The sequence below is a fragment of the Suncus etruscus genome, chromosome 8 (assembly GCF_024139225.1).
Source record: "Suncus etruscus isolate mSunEtr1 chromosome 8, mSunEtr1.pri.cur, whole genome shotgun sequence".
NCBI classification, from domain to species: Eukaryota; Metazoa; Chordata; class Mammalia; order Eulipotyphla; family Soricidae; genus Suncus; species Suncus etruscus.
The window spans coordinates 66,336,917-66,356,054 of NC_064855.1; the positions used below are offsets into that span (position 1 = coordinate 66,336,917).

The window sequence follows — 19,138 nt, forward strand, 5'->3', positions numbered from 1 at the left end:
CTTCACAGCGTTTATTAACAGCTTGAAATCTATTTGCTTATTATATTTTCCTTCCCCATTAGAATGTAATTAGCACACAGCAACTGTTTAGTCTAATTAGTTTACCATCATATCCCTTGGATAGAGAATAGCATGTTATCTGTGACATACTAAGGGCAACTTTATTTTAATGATTGAAATAAACATTAGCTCATGCTAATATAATGAAAATACGGTAACATTGGGATATCCTAAAGGTACAGAATTGACTTTTAAAAAATTGCATTATTTTATTTAACAAAATGGTTTACAAAATTTCTTATAATATAGTTGTTTCTGGCATTCAATAATCTAACACCAATCCCACCATCAGTGTATATTCCCTCCACAATTGTCCCCAGTTTCCCAACCTCCCGCAAACCTGCCCCATAGGTAGGTACAAATAACTTACCAAATACTGCTTGTTACAATATGGTATATGGTAATGAAATTACTTAAAAAAAAAAAAAAAAAGACTTCCTAAAAGAAACTTTGTGAAAATTATCATCTCTCACAATGGGAACATTAAGCCATCGTCTAAAGGTTTACTAAGCTGTTTGTTGCTAGTTGACCATTCTGTAGTAATGGTTTTATTTGTTGAACTTAAGTGGCTTCTATGATAACCTCATTTCTAATTTGGCACATTCCTACTGAATATCACTATTGAAAATCTGAAGTGTCAGTAATTGAATTCAAATAATATGAGCAGCTGAACCTCCTCAGGTGAGACCAGACTACAGGTTGAAAACTCTGGAATATTTTCGAAATGGAGATAGGACATGACCCCACACATACAGCCAACACACCACTAGAAAACTAGCAGCATCCATGCACATCCACCATCGTCCTGACCAAAAGAGGGCCCAGCTCCTCAACAAGCTTCAAAAGAAAATAACGGTCACCAACTCTTCCTAGGTAGTCTGGTCTGAACTGATACCTCTGATATCTCAAAATTTATGAGGCAGATTCTCCTTTCTGCATGAAGCCACAGTAGCCTAATGCCACACCCTACGACCTCCAATAGAAATGGCCTGGCTCAACAACTTGACCTCATCAAACTGCCAAGCCACCAAGTTTGTTTCAGGTCTTGGATAGCATGACTGCAAACACCTCAAAATTTAATAGTGGTGTCAACCCAATAGTATCACAGGAAATCTGATGGGAAGGTTACATAAAAATCTAACAAGCTCAGAGAATCTAAACAGTAATACAGAAAGCTCAACTAGCACCAGCTACAATCTAGTAAATCCTTAAGACACTGACTTAGAAACACCATAGCGATGTATAACAATTATTTCAAATTGACCCTTGTGGATCTAAATTTTGGTAAATCCATTTGTCTTTGTGTTGTAACAAACTCTGTGAAGTAAATGTGTGCCTATGGGTGAGGATTGTAGAAGGGAAATCAGGGTCACTGGTGAAGGGAAGATCACAGTGGTGGTGGGATTAATATTGGAACATGTAGTACCTGAAACAAGTGGTAAGAACAAGTTGGTAAGTCATGGTGCTATAATAAAAACTTTATTTTTTTTTTCAATTTGGAGGTGTCACTTGGCTGTGTATCCATCCATGCACTCAAGGAATTCCAGGATCTGTGGAGCTGGGATGGTAAGCTGACATGGTAGCAGTTGTGAATGTGGCTCTACAAAATTTACTTTTAATAAAGTTCATTCCATTCTCAAAGGAAAGCCTTAAAGTTCTAAAGTTATGGAGGAAAATAAGAGAAAATCAGCAACAAAGCATTTTTTAACCTTCCTAACAGCCTAACATGATATTATGATAAAGACAAGAATGATCTGGAACCTTGAAACATTTCAATGAGACTTATCAACAAACTCATGTTAACTACAATTTAGGACATCAAGTGTGAAAACAATTCTAAATAAAGCAATTATATAAAGCATATACTACAACAAGTTTAAGAATCAAATTTAGTACTTGGGCAAAAGAGATAGTAGTACCAAAGTTAAGGCTTTTGTCTTACATGCACCATCAGGACTAACCCTTGAGTAAGAGCCAGGAGTAAGACCTGAGCACTACTGATGTATAAAAACCAATATCCAGGCCCAGAGAGATAGCATGGAGGTAGAGCATTTGCCTTGCATGCAGAAAGACAATGGTTTGAATCCCATCCCATATGGTCCCCTGATCCTACCAGGAGTGATTTCTGAGCATAGATCCAGGAGTAACCCTCACTGCCAAGTCTGACCCCCCTACCCCCCCCCCAAAAAAAAAACAACATTCACTAAAAAAGAATCAAATTCTGTACAATAAATTGTATCTGACAGAAGCAAATGACAACTTAAAGGCTGTATTCCATAAGTTAACTGATAAAAGAAATTTTGAATTCATACTGCTTTGTCATCATTATTGTAACACTAGAACTTCCTGGGCACACTAAGTTATTTAATTCAAAGCTGTCAAAATACTATATGCATACAATAGAAAAAATGAGTGTGTCAATCATATATAACTTGCTCTAAGAACTTATGAAAATATATTTAAATAAATTTCAACCCATTAATATTAAATTTGAAAAAAGCGGGGGATGTAGAGATAGTGCAGTGGGTAGAATGCTTGCATTGATGCAAGGCACTCAGCACCTGGCAGGTGACCCCAGCACCACATAAGCCTGCCAGGAGTAATTCCTGAGTGCAGAGAAGGGTAATCCCATGATTACCATGGGATGTGGTTCAAAAACAAAAACAAACAAACAAAAGGAACTACAAAAAAGGGGAAGAAAATGGAAAAAAAATGGTACATACTTCTAAGGCACCAAACACTATTTTTGGCAGATAATTTTCTTTCACTAAAATTTAAATAAAAATAAAATTTAAATAAAAATTGTGTGTATATAATGCATACCATGTTATGCACACAGCTAAATCATTACTATATTCATACTAATTAACAACTTTTTGTGTGTATGTGATGAGCACCTAAAGTATATTTAGTAAATCCTCCACACAGTTCTATCAGCATAATATTTGTGAAATATTTGTGCATGTTCGTGGACATTAGATATGAGACATAAGTGATGGGTGTAACAGGGAATTTTATCTCAGATTTCCCAAAATCAGCACATGTGACAGAAAATGTAGAGCAGCATTTCCTCAGAGAAATATCCCTTACCTCTACCACTCTAAGAGAAGTTCCTGTGTTAATCATTCACAGAAAGTTTTGCTTCAGTATCATTCATATGTATTATTTTCATTAGATCTAATATTTGATTGTCTGGTTTTTGCACTAGACTGGTCTATAAGCCCCATTTACTGAGCAAGGATCAAGTCTGTTTTCTATCACCATAACCAACTTGAGCCTTCATAAATAGCTGATGATCTACTGAAATTTTATTGGATAAATCAAGCCATACACTTGTTCACTCAAACTGGGCATATATGTTCAACCCTGAATTTAAAGCCAAGGTGTTATGGGCTGTACATCTAGACAATTTTTTTCCTAAACTTCTTTGTCAACTCTGCTTTATCAAATGTTTAGTCTCTGAACTGTTAGTCTTCAAAGCATCCAGGCAAACTAAGGGCACTCTGTGATGTGACATCCGCTTCCTTCACAACTGAAGAGTCTATTCTCCCAACCAATTACTAACAATGTGGACAGTAAGAGCATTTAGTTCCCAGCACTATGGGAATTGCTTACACTAACTACATCAAGAGCCTTAGACCAGCATTCTTCAATCACCGGTCCACTGGTCATTGGTGGTCTTCAGGTGTAGAAAGGTTGAAATACACCACAGAAAAGGTGATGGTCCTGTGTTGGTCTGCAGACATAAAAAGGTTGAAGAACACTGAACTTCCCCAAAACCATACACGCTTTTGTGTGTTTTGTTTTTGGGTCAGGACCGGCGGCAGTGCTCAGGATTAATTCTGGCTCTGCCTCAGAAATCGCTCCTGTCAGGCATAGGGGACCATATGGGATGCCGGGATTCGAACCACAGTCTGTCCTGGATAGGCAGCGTGCAAGGCAAATGTTCTACTGCTGTGCTATCTCTCTGGTTTCTAAAACCATACACTCTTTAGGACAACCAGATCCAAAGATTAATCAACACTAGGTATGTTTCACCCCACTAGAGAGAGTTCTGCAGGACCTTTTTTTTTTTTTTTTTTTTTTTGGCTATCTTAGCTTGTTCTTGTTCTTGGCTTTCAATGAAATTGCATCAAATCCTCTATCAATTCTGCTTAGAGACAGCCTCTCCCATAGATGGTGATCCTAAGTGCCCTCTCTATGCTAATCTCAACTTGGAATCAGATTCTTGAGAGAACCTGATCTAGGACAGATAGCTTTTTGTTTAGTTTTGGGGGCAACACCCAGAGAGCTCAGGAGTTACTCCTGGTGGTGCTTGGAGACATACAGAATGCCAGGTATTGAACCTGGGTTGGCAGTGTACACAAGTGACCTACCTTCTGTACTATTGCTCCAAACCCTATACAGGTAGTTTTTATTTTCATGTTTTCTTGCAGGTCAACAAATGGAGCCAAAAAGAAGCAAAGATACTGAAATGAAGTTTCCACTTCAGCTATGAATTGCCAAGGAGAAAACTCTTTACAAAAACCTAAGAGGGTGGGGCGAAGATTAGGGCAATATAAACTTTGTATTAACTTAAGTTTATTCCTGGCATAATAAGCAGTGTGGCTAGAGATATGTATGTGAGCCACTATCAATACCTGAATAAGAAAATCTTCCTAAGTTCAGATTTGTCATTTGAAAATTTTAATTACTACCTGTTTTAGAAGTCTGCTGTATAAAATACTTGATACAATTTTTTTCATGTCTAAGTTCCTTTCCCTTTTTCTATCTGCAAGACTTTAGGATAGCACCAATTCAAGCTTCCATGCATGTAGCTTTCTCTATGACCACCAACTGGCCAACTACTTACTATGCATTAAAAAATAAAAACTGCACATTTTAGTTGGCAAGGGATTTAACATTCACAGCAGTTTTGCATCACCTCAGCCTGATCCTCGCCTCCAACAAACACTAATCAAAAGGATAAAAGGAAGATTAAGTTAGGCAAAAACAAAAACATCTTTTTGCGGGCTAGCAAGCAGTAGGTTAGAACTGCAGCTCTTCTCAGTGCATCCACTTGTTCATTCCCCAAAGACACTGTATGTCTTGTGTCTGATCCCAGTATACTATTCATGACTTACCAAAAACAAACAAACAAACAAACAAAAAAATCACTTTACACGCTTGACGGCTAGCCTCTATTGTCAATTGCTGAATTAAGCAGTTGAACCAGCCTATGTGGATCACCATTCTCTTATCGTTTTAAGATATTCAAATCTCCAAAAATTACATTTTATTAGTAAGAGAACTATACAGAAAGGCCCTGTATATGTGTGATACACAACCTAACTACTACAATTCCCTTGACCTGGGCACACCTGAGTTCTTCCAAACCTGCTAGGGAAATTTGTTTTAACTCACTCAGAAACTCTTCTTAAAAGTCACTTCCACCAGGAAGTTTGGCTCGTTCCAGGCCAAGAATTTTTCCTGCTGCAAACTCTCAGAGATCTTACACAGAGATCTGTGCAACTTTAATCCCAGTCGGGCTATGTAGACTCCTCAACCCAGAGACACTCTATGACTACTTGAAACTAACTTCTCCAAAGAAGCAAAATACCTGGTCATGAATAAAAGAAGTGAGGCCCCAGAAAAAGGAGGGCAAAAATATTGCAAGGCAGGGAGTGGGCCAGTCTCAAGGAGAACAGGCACCTGCGAGTCTCTTACCTTGACCAGCCACACTCCAGTGTTCTGCTTGGCCCCAGTCAGGTCGAGTTCCCCCCGATCGGCCATGGTTCTGTCACTTGGGAACTTGTGGCCAGAAGCTAAGGGGCCCCGGGAGTTGAAGGAAGCTGCCGAAGGAGTCGCGAGCACAAGATCAGCCGCTGCCGGAGTACACACACAAACCTCCGCGTTCACTTTGCCGGGATGCTAGGAAGTCAGGAAGGAGAAAAAAGAAACACGCTGCCGGGAACCGTGACTGCGCCTGCGCACAGTGACGTCAGTACGGCGCGCTAGGGAGGACAAAATTCTTGGAGCAGTAATATCTCGAGTGGGCGTGGCTAATTAATGGGTTTTGCTGTGGCTTCTAAGGCTTGATGAAAACGTAGTAAGGATGAGTCAAACAGCAGCCATAAATATCAAGACTAGGTCAGCATAACTGCTGAAATGGTCAAAATAGAAAAAATGAGGCTCAAAGAAACAAAAACTGTCAGTAGTTGTTCAACTCTAGTTCGGGAAGAAAAAACAAAGTTAATGAATTAGTACAAGTGGGCCCTAGAATGAAGTTAATTGGTTAGGAATGTATTGAAAACTCCTACTAATGCCACTGATGAAGCAAGCTGAGCACACTCCTTGCGGAGTCCAAACCCAGAATCTCAACCTCTCTCTCTCTCTCTCTCTCTCTCTCTCTCTCTCTCTCTCTCTCTCTCTCTCTCTCTCTCTCTCTCTCTCTCTCTCTCTCTCTCTCTCTCTCTCTCTGTCTCTCTCTCTCTGTCTCTCTCTGTCTGTCTCTCTCTGTCTGTCTCTCTCTGTCTGTCTCTCTCCTCTTTCCTCTTTTTGTCTTCTCTCTATATACACAGATATAACATATATATGTGTGTATATGTATATATATGTGTATATGTAATTAGTCGATGACAATAGACATGTAAGAGAAGATGCATGCTTGTCTGTTGGTAAATTGTTTTACTCTCAGACTTAAACAGTTCTCTAGCTCCTTGTCTCTAAAATAAAATTTAACTCTTCCTGCACAAACCCTTTCAATTTGATTCCTGTTATTCAAACAACCACACATCCAACTACGTGGAACCCATTAGACTTCCTGAATCTTGCAGGATCTTCCTTAATAATTTCAAAGACTACAAAAGACCGGGGCCCGGAGAGATAGCACGGCAGCGTTTGCCTTGCAAGCAGCCGATCCAGGACCAAAGGTGGTTGGTTCAAATCCCGGTGTCCCATATGGTCCCCCTTGCCTGCCAGGAGCTATTTCTGAGCAGACAGCCAGGAGTAACCCCTGAGCACCGCCGGGTGTGGCCCAAAACCCAAACCAAAAAAAAAAAAAAAAAAAAAAAAAAAAAATCGAAGACTACAAAAGACCATCTTGCTCAGATGCTCTATTTATGGGTTAGGAATTACTTCCAGGTAAGTTCTTCAAGTGGGGTCACTCCTGCAAGTACTAGGTGAGGGGATGTGGAACCATAACATTCCCCAGAATTCCTGCAAGGAAAGCATGCAATAAATCCAGTTAACTCACTGAACTATCTCTCCAGGAAGTTTCCTTTTCTTCACATCTAAGTATGTGACATTTAGAGAGCTGCACTGTGTCATACATGTTTACATGCTGTCTTTGTTATCTAGGCTGTAGATAACAGCTGTCTTTGTTACATGCTGTCTTTGTTATCTAGGCTGTAGGTGGATTTTTCCTAAATCTTAGCATAATTTATTGACATAATTGATTTTTGTGTGAGTGATGATTTTATTTTATTGTTTTTATCATTTTTATTAGACCAATGTGAATTACACATCTTTCACAGTAATATTTAAGGTACATAGTGACAGTGAACTAGGGCAACTTCCACCACCATTGTTGAGCTCCCTCCACCATAGTTCCCAGTATGCATTACATACCTCCAACTATAAGCTCCCTTGTCTGCTAGTGTAACAGGTCTCTTTTATTTATCTTGTTGTAGTTGGGTCTCTAGATTCTATTACCAAAGAGCAAAAGAACATTGTTGGACTGACACTATAGAGGCCTCCAGAAAAAAAATGAGTCTCCTTAGCACTTTGGGGGAAAGCATTTTATTGAGTAGTATATAGAATGTTCTGAATCAATCATGTGCGATAACCTAAGCTGATATAGTGCTTTATTCACTTTATATCCATAACATCTTAGAACTTGACATATTGTCAGATTTCAATAAACCTTGGCTGAATGAATATTTGCAAAAGAAACAAACAACAAGATACTGTAAAAACAGCAAGTACTATATTGAACTACACATTACATGCACGTAGTCAAAAAATGTTTTGTCTGGGCAGCATTGGACCAGGAAAAGACATCATCAATCTCAGCAAGTTAGATCTAAGTGATCTCAAATCAGTTAGAAAAACAAAGAAAGATGAGAGACCAGGAGTGTAGAAAAAAGGAAGACTGCAGTCTTATGTTACAACTTGGGAAAGGGCTTTAAAAACAGAAAGGACAAGCAGATAAAAAGAACTCTCATCTTTGATAAATAATAATAATAATAATAATAATAATAAGTTAAGGGGCCAGAGAGATAACATGGAGGTAAGATGTTTGCCTTTCATGAGGTCAGTGGTTCGAATCCTGGCATCCCATATGGTCCTCCAGGCCTGCCAGGAGCGATTTCTGAGCATGGAGCCAGGAGTAACCCCTGAGCGCTGCCGGGTGTGACCCAAAAGAAAAAAAAGTTGAAATACTACAGCAAGGGGCCAGAGAGATAGCATGGAGGTAAGGCGATTGCCTTACATGCAGAAGGACAGTAGTTTGAATCCCGGCATCCCATATGGTCCTCCGAGCCTGCCAGGAGCGATTTCTGAGCATGGAGTCAGGAGTAACCCCTGAGCGCTGCCGGGTGTGACCCAAAAACAAAAGCAAAAACAAAACAAAACAAAAAGAAATACTACAGCAAGAAAAGGACAAGTAGGTAAAAAGAACTCTCATCTTTGATCAAAAAGAATAAGTTGAAATACTACAGCAAGAAATTTGTATTGGAGAGGTGGAGCAATTGTATAACAGGTAAGGTGCTTGCCTTGCATGTGACCAACGCTGGCATCCATACGATTCTCTGAGCACTGCTAGGAATGATTCCCTGAGTGAAGAAGAGCCAAGAGTCATCCCTGAGCACCTCTATATTGGCCCAAAAAGAAGAATATTTGTACTGGATAATCTGACTAAGGAAATGAAAGGATTAAGATCTTGGTTTTAGGTTTGCTGAAATGGCTCAACAGGCGTGTCTGCTTGCATGCAGAAACCCAGGTTCAAACCTGGGTACAGATACCACATGATCCCTAAGCCCTGAGACAAAATAGTCCTTGAAAACTGTCAAAAAATAGCTAGCACTGCTGGGGCTGGAGTGATAGCACAGTGGTAAAGTGTATGCCCTGCATGCAGCAGACCTGAGATAGACCCGGGTTCAATCCCATATGGTCCCCCGAGCCTGCCAGGAGTGATTTCAGAGAAAAGAGCCAGGAGTAACCCCTGAGTAACCTGCCGGGTGTGGCCTAAACACTCCCCATCCCCAATAGTACTTCCTACAATGGTAGGGCATTTGCCTTGCTGCTGACCTATAACAAACCCCGGGTTTGATTCCCGACATCTCATATGGTCCCCTTAGCCTGCCAGGAGTAATTTCTTTCTTTCTTCTTTCTTTCTTTCTTTCTTTCTTTCTTTCTTTCTTTCTTTCTTTCTTTCTTTCTTTCTTTCTTTCTTTCTTTCTTTCTTTCTTTCTTTCTTTCTTTCTTTCTTTCTTTCTTTCTTTCTTTCTTTCTTTCTTTCTTCCTTCCTTCCTTCCTTCCTTCCTTCCTTCTTCCTTCCATTCCTTCCTTCCTTCCTTCCTTCCTTCCTTCCTTTCTTTCTTTTTTTTGGTTTTTGGGCCACACCCGTTTGACGCTCAGGGGTTACTCCTGGCTATGTGCTCAGAAATCGCCCCTGGCTTGGGGGGACCATATGGGACACCGGGGTGATCGAACCGCGGTCCTTCCTTGGCTAGCACTTGCAAGGCAGACACCTTACCTCCAGCGGCCACCCTACCCCGGCCCCTCTTTCTTTCTTTCTTTCTTTCTTTCTTTCTTTCTTTCTTTCTTTCTTTCTTTCTTTCTTTCTTTCTTTCTTTCTTTCTTTCTTTCTTTCTTTCTTTCTTTCTTTCTTTCTTTCTTTCTTTCTTTCTTTCTTTCTTTCTTTCTTTCTTTCTTTCTTTCTTTCTTTCTTTCTTTTCTGTCTTTCTTTCTTTCTTTCTTTCTCTTTCTTTCTTTCTTTCTTTCTTTCTTTCCTTCTTTCTTTCCTTCTTTCTTTCCTTCTTTCTTTCCTTCTGATGAGAGAAAGAGAAAGAAAGAAAGAGAAAGAAAAAAGAAGGAAGGAAGGAAGAGAAAGAAAGAAGATAGGAAAAGGAAAAGATAGAAAGAGGAAAGAAAGAAAGAAAGAAAGAAAAGAAAAAGATAGAAAGAGGAAAGAAAGAAAGAAAGAAAGAAAGAAAGAAAGAAGAAAGAAAGAAAGAAGAGAGAGAGAGAAAGAGAGAGAGAAAGAGAAAGAAGAGAGAGAAAGAAAGAAAGAAAGAAAAAAGAAAGAAAAAAGAAAGAGAGAGAGAGAAGAAAGAAAGAAAGAAGAAGAAGAAAGAAAGAAGAAAGAAAAGAGAAGAAAAGAAAGAAAGAAAGAAAGAAAGAAAGAAAGAAAAGAATAGCACTCCTGACCAAAAAAAAGTATCTTAGTTTTGTTCTATAGATCTATAGGTTACAGAATACTTTCAGAATATGTGTGTGAGATATGGGATATGGAGGAAAATAAATGGTTAAAAAATTATTAAAGAGAAAGAAAAAGTTTAAGATTTTTTAAAATGAGCGGAAGGATAGGGCAGTCAGTCAGGCACTTGCGTTGCATGTTCTTCACCCAAATTTGATCTTTGGACATATGGGTATAGTTATTGTATGGCAATTTGTCTTGGACATGCCCCTTGGATATTCCAACTTGAACTTAGACTTGTACATGCCTCTTGGGTACACCCACTGTAATGACTGTTGAACCTGGACATGACACTGGACATGCTCCTTGTGCGGGACAATAAAAGAAAAAACTTGGACAATTGTAGGGCATGAGGGGGCGTCCAGCATATTTGATAAGAGCAGTGCCTAATGGTCTGCAGGGGGCCAGACATAAAACATTAAAGAGATTCTGCCTGTTTTATATCTATTTCCTTTTCTTACATTCTTTTTTTCTTTTTGGGGGGGGGACACACCCAGTGAGGGGTTACTTTTGGCTCTGCACCCAAAAATGGCTCCTGGCTTGGGGGACCATATGAGACACCAGGGATAGAGCCTCAGTCCGTCCTAAGTCAGCCACGTGCAAGGAGAATGCCCTACTGCTGTGCACCCACTCAGTCCCTTACTTTCTTTTTTGTACCAGGGCCTCCCCCTCCAGACTCAGGAGAAATGCAACGTATAATTAGTCTCTTCTCTTCTCTTCTCTTCTCTTCTCTTCTCTGTCTTGGAATGGCAGAGCAGGTGGTTGCTACATGTTGGCATCCCTGGGTGGGCACAAGGCAGCTTGGACCCATGGGCCCTGGCATCTGAATACTATCCCTGAATACCCCTAATAATGATCACTGAGTGCATAGCCCCGAGTAAGCACTGAGCAAGTTACATGTGCTCCAAACAAACGAAACAGTGTTATACAGGAAAGGAGAGAGAGAAAATTAATGACGCATACAAAAATTATTCTATAGGAAGAAAAATTGTTGGGCATTTTGCTGCAATAGACAGCTAGGAAACCCCATGGGCAATAAATTTAAGAGATATAAATGAAAAAATGTAAAACTATAAAGACACCAAAACTTTAAAATCAATAAATGGAGGATGCAGAGAGAAAATGGGATTAAGGCATTTGACTTGCATCCCACCAACCCTGGTTTAAATCCCCAGCAACTTATTTGGTCCTACATACCACTAGATGTCACTCCTGAGCACAGAACAAGGTGTCAGCCTGGAAAGCAGCTGGATTTGACATCCTTCAAAAAAACCTAATTTAAAAAAAAAAATCAAGGAATGTCTGATGGGTTGGAGCCATAGCACAGCGATAGGACTTTTGCCTTGCAAACAGCCAACCCAGGACAGACCTGGGTATGATCCCTGGCATTCCATATGGTCCCTTGAGCCTTCCAGGAGTGATTTTTGAGAACAGAGCCAGGAGTAACCCCTGAGCACCTCTGGGTGTGGCCCAAAAACAACAAGAAAGAAAGAAAGAAAGAAAGAAAGAAAGAAAGAAAGAAAGAAAGAAAGAAAGAAAGAAAGAAAGAAAGAAAGAAAGAAAGAAAGAAAGAAGAAAGAAAAGAAGAAAGAAAGAAAGAAAGAAAGAAAGAAAGAAAGAAAGAAAGAAAGAAAGAAGAAAGAAAGAAAGAAAAAGAAAGAAGAAGAAAGAAAGAAAGAAAGAAAGAAAGAAAGAAAGAAAGAAAGAAAGAAAGAAAGAAAGAAAGAAAGAAAGAAAGAAAGAAAGAAAGAAAGAAAGAAAGAAAGAAAGAAAGAAAGAAAGAAAAGGTAAAAGTTTAGGGCTTTTTTTTTTTTTTTTTGCGGGGGCACACCCAATGACGCTCAGGGGTTACTCCTGGCTATGTGCTCAGAAATCACTCCTGGTTTGGGTGACCATATGGAACACTGGGGGATTGAAGTACAGTCCATCCTAGGTTAGCACGTGCAAGGCAAACACCTTACTGCTTGAGCTACCACTCAGGCCCCTTCTTTGTTTAGTTTTAAAAAAAAATTTTTGTGGGGAGTGGAAAGCTACACTCAAGTGTTCAGAGATTACTCCTGGTCAGTTTCTGGTGCCAATAATAGAAATCGAGTCAGGTGCATGCAAGACAAATGTTTTTCCCATTGTATTATATATCCTGCCCTACAAGATATATCCTAAAATGGGGTTCCTATCTGCTGATACAGCATGCTTGACTTTTGCCTTCAAACAATCAATATTGGAAGCAGGAAACAAAGCTTAATAATCTAATTCAGAAGAAATTTAATTTAAACGGATAGAAAGTTGGGAGAGGGGCCAGGCGGTGGCGCTAAAGGTAAGGTGCCTGACTTGCCTGCGCTAGCCTTGGACGGACCGCGGTTCGATCCCCTGGTGTCCCATATGGTCCCCCAAGCCAGGAGCAACTTCTGAGCGCATAGCCAGGAGTAACCCCTGAGCGTTACCGGGTGTGGCCCAAAAACCAAAAAAAAAAAGAAAGTTGGGAGAGTTGGAGGCAGAAAGGTGCCCAGAGTATGAAAGAAGTCTTATAGGACTCCAAATAAAGGCAGATACCCTTCTCCTTTTTGGTCTTTTTTTTAAGTAGGGGAATATGCTTATAGTGAAAGACCAGTAAGACTGGGGATGGGAAAGAGAGGGAGGTAGAGATGAATTTTGGTAGGTCTAGGTTATCAGGCCATTCTCCTTACATTTCATGTCTACATACATTTCTAAGCTGGTTGTAACTCATTTTCCACATTCCTATCACTGCCAGCTCAATAAGAAGCCCAAATGCTATCTAGAGATTACTAATGGCCAGGAATGATGCCCAGATAAAATGGAGTAGAACAAAGACAGCCAAGATTAAAGTGTAATTGCTTGACACCTCCCTGGCAAAGCAACCAAATTGAGACGGCTTGGGAAAAAAAATAAAATTCTATAAAATCAGTTTCCTCAAAGCAGTCATGGCCGGCCCTCTTACTCAGTGTTGGTGAGCCCTTCTCCCAACTTTCCTTAACCTCTTCTTTTCATATGTAAAATCCCACCTGGATTACAGGACCTTCCCCCACCTTAGTGGGTGGGGTTGTGGATAATAAAGAAAGGAATCAGGCTTTGGACTAGAGAGAATGAGCAGAGTGCAGAGGCAGCATGTGGCAGGGAGAAACCATGAAGAGAAAAGCAGGCTGACACAGGTTAATCTTTTCTTCACTGCTTGGTATATTATTTCTCTTCTGTTACCCTGCTTCATCAGACTCATTGCCTAAGGGTTTAGAAATATAGTGCCTGGGGCAGCCACACCCAAATAGTGGATTTTATTTTTATTTTATAACTGGCGCCTGAGCGTATTTTTATATTTTTATTTTACACCCACACCCTAAGTCTCTCTCTGTTTATTTGTTTCTGTCATTTCCTAAATACAATCCTCTTTAGTATCTGTCTTCATAGAAAATTTATTTTTATAACTACAGTGCTCAGGGCTTACTATTAGCATTGTGCTTAGAGATATTTCCTATTAAGATTCAGGGGAACCCTCTGAGATGCCAGGGATTGAACCTGGTTGACTGCACGTTAACTCCTGACCTATATCTCCTGTCCTTGGTGATAGATCTAAAGACAAAAAAGCTTGATGAATATGAAGTTCTGAGGATATTACCTTTATTGTACAAGGGTCCTTAAGGGGAAGTCATAAGAGATTCCATACTGTTCTTCACAAGTGTGTTTTTTTTCTTTATTTAAACATCTTGATTGCATATAATTGTGATTAGGTTTCAGTCATGTAAAGAACACCCCCCTTCACCAGTGCAACATTTCTACCACCAATGTCTCAAAACTCCCTCCATCCCAACCCACCCCCACCTGTACTCCAGATAGGCTTTCCAGTTCCATCATTCATTCACATGATTATGGCAGTTCTCTGTGTAGTTATTTCTATAACTGCACTCACCACTCTTTGTGGTGAGCTTCATGAAGTGAGCTGGAAGTTCCAGACCTCCTCTCATTGTCTCTGAGGATTGTTGCAAAAATGACTTTTATTTTTCTTAAAACCCAATGAGTGAGACTATTCTGCATCTCTCTCCCTCCCTCTGACTTAATTCACTCAACATGATAGATTCCATGTACATCAATGTATAGGAAACTTTCATAACTTCTCTCTCCTTATGGCTGCATAATATTCTATTGTGTATATGTACCACAGTTTCTTTAGCCATTCGTCTGTTGAAGGACATCTTGGTTGTTTCCAGAGCCTGGCTATTGTGAATAATGCTGCAATAAATATAAGTGTGAGGAAGGGATTTTTGTGTTGTATTCTTGTGTTCTTAGGGTAAATACCTAGGAGTGGAATAGCTGGATCGAATGGAAGCTCAATTTCCAGATTTTGGAGGAATCTCCATATCGCTTTCCATAGAGGTTGGACTAGATAGTATTTTCACCAGCAGTGGATAAGAGTTCCTTTCTCTCCACATCCTCCCTAGCACTGATTGTTCTCATTCTTTGTGATCTATGCCAATCTCTGTGGTGTGAGATGGTATCCCATCATTGTTTTGATTTGCATTTCCATGATGATTAGTGATGAGGAGCATGTTTTCATATGCCTTTTGTCCATTTATATTTCTTTTTTATCAAAGTGTTTATTTCTTCTCCCCAATTTTTGATGGGATAAGTTGTTTTTTCTTGTAAAGTTCTGTCAGTGCCCTGTATATTTTGGATATTAGCCCCTTATCTGATGGGTGTTGGGTGAATAGTTTCTCCCACATGGTGGGTGGCTCTTGTATCCTGGGCACTATTTCTTTTGAGGTGCAGAAGCTTCTCAGTTTAATGTATTCCCATCTGTTGATCTCTGGTTCCACTAGTTTGGAAAGTGCAGTTTCCTCCTTGAAGATGCCTTTAGTCTCAATGTTATGGAGTGTTTTACTTACTTGTTGTTCTATATACTTATGGTATCAGGTCTGATATCAAGGTCTTTAATCCATTTGGATTTTATCTTCATACATGATGTTAACTGGGGGTTTATGTTCACTTTTTTGCAAGTGGCTAACCAGTTCTGCCAGCACCACATGTTGAAGAGGTTTTCCCTGCTCCACTTAGGATTTCTTGCTCCTTTGTCAAAAACTAGGTGATTTTATGTCTGGGGAACATTGTCTGAGAACTCAAGCCTATTCCACTGATCTGAGGGGCTGTCTTTATTCCAATACCATGCTGTTTTGATAACTATTGCTTTGTAGTACAGTTTAAAGTTGGGGAAAATAATGCCTCCCATTTTCATTTTCCCTAGGAGTGCTTTAGCTATTCGAGGGTGTTTATTTTTCCAAATGAATTTAATAAGTGTTTGATCCACTTCTTTGAAGAATGTCATGGGTATTTTTAAGGGGATCACATTAAATTTGTATAATGCTTTGGGGAGTATTGCCATTTTCATGATGTTAATCCTGTCAATCCATGAGCAGGGTATGTGCTTCCATTTCCGTGTGTCCTCTCATTTCTTGGAGCAGGGCTTTATAGTTTTCTTTGTATAGGTCCTTCACGTCTTTGGTCAAGTTGACTCCAAGGTATTTGAGTTTGTGTGGCACTAATGTGAATGGGATTGCCTTCTTGACGTCCATCTCTTCCCTATCATTATTGGTGTATAAAAAGGCCATTAATTTCTGTGTGTTAATTTTGTAGCCTGCCACCTCACTATATGAGTCTATTGTTTCTAGAAGCTTTTTGGTAGTCTTTAGGGTTTTCTAAGTAGAGTATCATGTCATCTGCAAACAATGAGAGCTTGACTTCTTCCTTTCCTATCTGGATTCCCTTGATATCTTTTTCTTGCCTGATTGCTATAGCAAGCACTTCCAGTACTATGTTGAAGAGGAGTGGTGAGAGCGGACAGCCATCTCTTGTACCAGAATTTAGAGGAAAGGCTTTTAGTTTTTCTCCATTGAGGATAATATTTGCCACTGGCTTGTGGTAGATGGCTTCAACTAGATAGAGAAAGGTTCCTTTCATTTCTATCTTGCTGAGAGTTTTGATCAAGAATGGGTGTTGGACCTTATCAAATGCTTTCTCTGCGTCTATTGATATGATGATGTGATTTTTATTTTTCTTGTTGTTTATGTTTGATGTTTATGTTTTATGTTTATGTATGATGTTGATAGATTTATGGATGTTAAACCATCCTTGCATTCTTGGGATGAAACCTACTTCGTCATAGTGTATGATCTTCTTGATGATGCATTGGATCCTATTTGCCAGGATTGGACCCTATTTGCCAGGATTTTTTGAAGATCTTTGCATCTGCATTCATCAGGGATATTGGTCTGTAATTTTCTTTTTTGGCAGCATCTCTGTCTGGTTTTGGTATTAAGGTGATGTTGGCTTCATAATAGCTGTTTGGGAGTGTTCCCGTTTTTTCAATTTCATGGAAGAGCCTGGCTAGGATTGGTAGTAGCTCCTCTTGAAAGATTTGAAAGAATTCACTAGGAAATCCATCTGGGCCTGGGCTTTTCTTTTTGGGCAAATGTTTGATTACAGATTCAATTTCCTCAATAGTGATGGGGGTGTTTAGATATGCTACAATCTCCTTACTTAACTTTGGAAGGTTATAAGTGTTCAAGAATTTTTCCATTTCTTCTAGGTTCTCATGTTTAGTAGCATAAAGTTTCTTCAAGTAGTCTCTGATTACCCTTTGGATCTCTGCAATATCTGTCGTGATCTCCCCCTTTTCATTTATAAAATGGGTTATCAGGTTTCTAATACAGGCTATCAGATTTCTCTCTCTCTCTTCCTTTGTGAGTTTTGCCAATGGTCTATCAATCTTGTTTATTTTTTAAAGAACCAACTTCTGCTTTTGTTAATCTTTCAGATTGTTTTATGGTTTTCCACTTAATTGATTTCTACTTTCAGCTATGTTATTTTTCCTTCTGTCTCCCTGTTTTTGGTTCCTTTTGTTGGTCATTTTCTAATTTTATGAGCTGCGTCATTAAGTTATTCAGGTATGCCCTTTCTTCCTTCCTGATGTGTGCTTGTAGAGCTATAAATTTTCCTCTCAGGACCGCTTTTGCTGTGTCCCATAAATTCTGGCAGTTTGTGTCTTCATTGTCATTTGTTTCTAGGAAAGTTTTGATTTCCTTTTTGATTTCATCTCAGACCCACTGTTTGTTCAGTAGCCGGGTGTTTAATTTCCAATTGTTAAAGTTTTCCTTTTGTGTGCCTTTGTAGTTCACATCTAATTTCAGAGTTTTGTAGTCAGCAAAAGTAGCCTACAAGATTTCTAGTCTCTTGATTATATGTAGGTATGTTTTATGTGTTGGCATGTAGTCTATCCTGGAGAATGACCCATGTACATTGGAGAAGAATGTGTATCCAGGTTTTTTGGGATGGAGTGTCCTATATATATATATACATATATATATATATATACATATATATATACATATATATATATATACACATACTAGTCCTCTTTCTTCCATAACTCTTTTCAGAGCTAGTATGTTTTGGTTGGGTTTCAGTCTGGTTGACCTATCAAGTGTTGATAGGGCCGTCTTGAGGTCTCCCACAATTATTGTGTTATTATTGATGTCTTCTTTCAGATTCGTCAGTAACTGTATTAGATAATTTGCTGGTCTCTCATTGGGTGCATATATGTTTAATAGTCTGATTTCTTCCGGTTGCACATATCCCTTGATTAGTACATAGTGTCCATCTTTGTCCCTTACCACTTTTCTGAGTACAAAGTTATAAAGTATCAGATATTAATATGGCCACCCCAGCTTTTTTAAGGGTGTTGTTTGCTTGGATGATTTTCCTCCAGCCTTTGATTTTGAGTCTTTGTTTGTTCTGACTATTCAGGTGTGTTTCTTGTAGGCAACAGAAGGTTGGATTCATCTTTTTCACCCATTTTGCCACTCTGTGTCTTTTAGTTGGTGAATTTAGTCCATTGGCATTGAGGGAGATGATTGTCATAGGATTTAATGTCATCTTTGTAGATAAGTTTGCTGTGTTTGTTGGTCTCTCTTGTCTTAAAGTAGACCTGTCAATTTTTTCTTTAAGGCTGGTTTTTCATCTATGAAGTTTCTGAGCTGTTGTTTATCCATGAAGCTATGTATCCTTCCTTCAAACCTGAAGGTGAGTCGGGCTGGGTGCAGTAATCTTGGTGAGGCATTCATTTCATTCAGTCTTGTCACAATATCCCACCACTGTCTTCTGGCCTTGAGAGTTTCTTGTGACATGTTTGCTGTAAGTTTTAGGGACGCTCCTTTGAATGTAATTTTCCTTTTTGATCTTGCTGCTTTCAGTATTCTACCTCTATCTTTGGTATTTGTCATTGTAACGAGGATGTGTCTTGGGATGTTTTTCTTTGGGTCTTTTTTAGCTGGTACTCTTCGGGAATGCAGGATTTGATTGCACGTAGTCTTTAACTCTGGGAGTGTTGCAAGTCAGCCCCTGAAGCGGTTGACTGATGGAGGGATGGAGGATGAGGTCTTTCCCCTCCAGCTTGGAGCACACGTCTGCCACCCTGTTCAGCCGGCGGTTCTGAGGTGAAGCGGTGGGTAAACAGCTCGCAGACAGTCAGGCTTGTGAAAATATTAGCTTTATTCAGAAGACAAGACTGAAACCCAAATACCTCAGTATCAATTCTAGCTAAAAAGCCCCTGGCCTTCC

The 19,138-nt window shown here is 39.5% G+C and overlaps 1 protein-coding gene across 1 annotated transcript in view; it reads right to left on the reverse strand.

Moving 5' to 3' along the window:
- Nucleotides 1-5,993, reverse strand: part of GTF2F2 (general transcription factor IIF subunit 2) — a 162,146-nt gene extending 156,153 nt beyond the window's left edge. The window contains exon 1 of the mRNA XM_049778842.1: nucleotides 5,767-5,993. Coding sequence (XP_049634799.1) covers nucleotides 5,767-5,832 — 66 coding nt within the window. The 5' untranslated portion in view covers nucleotides 5,833-5,993. The remainder of the gene's footprint in view (nucleotides 1-5,766) is intronic.
- Between the last annotated feature and the right edge of the window lie 13,145 nt (nucleotides 5,994-19,138).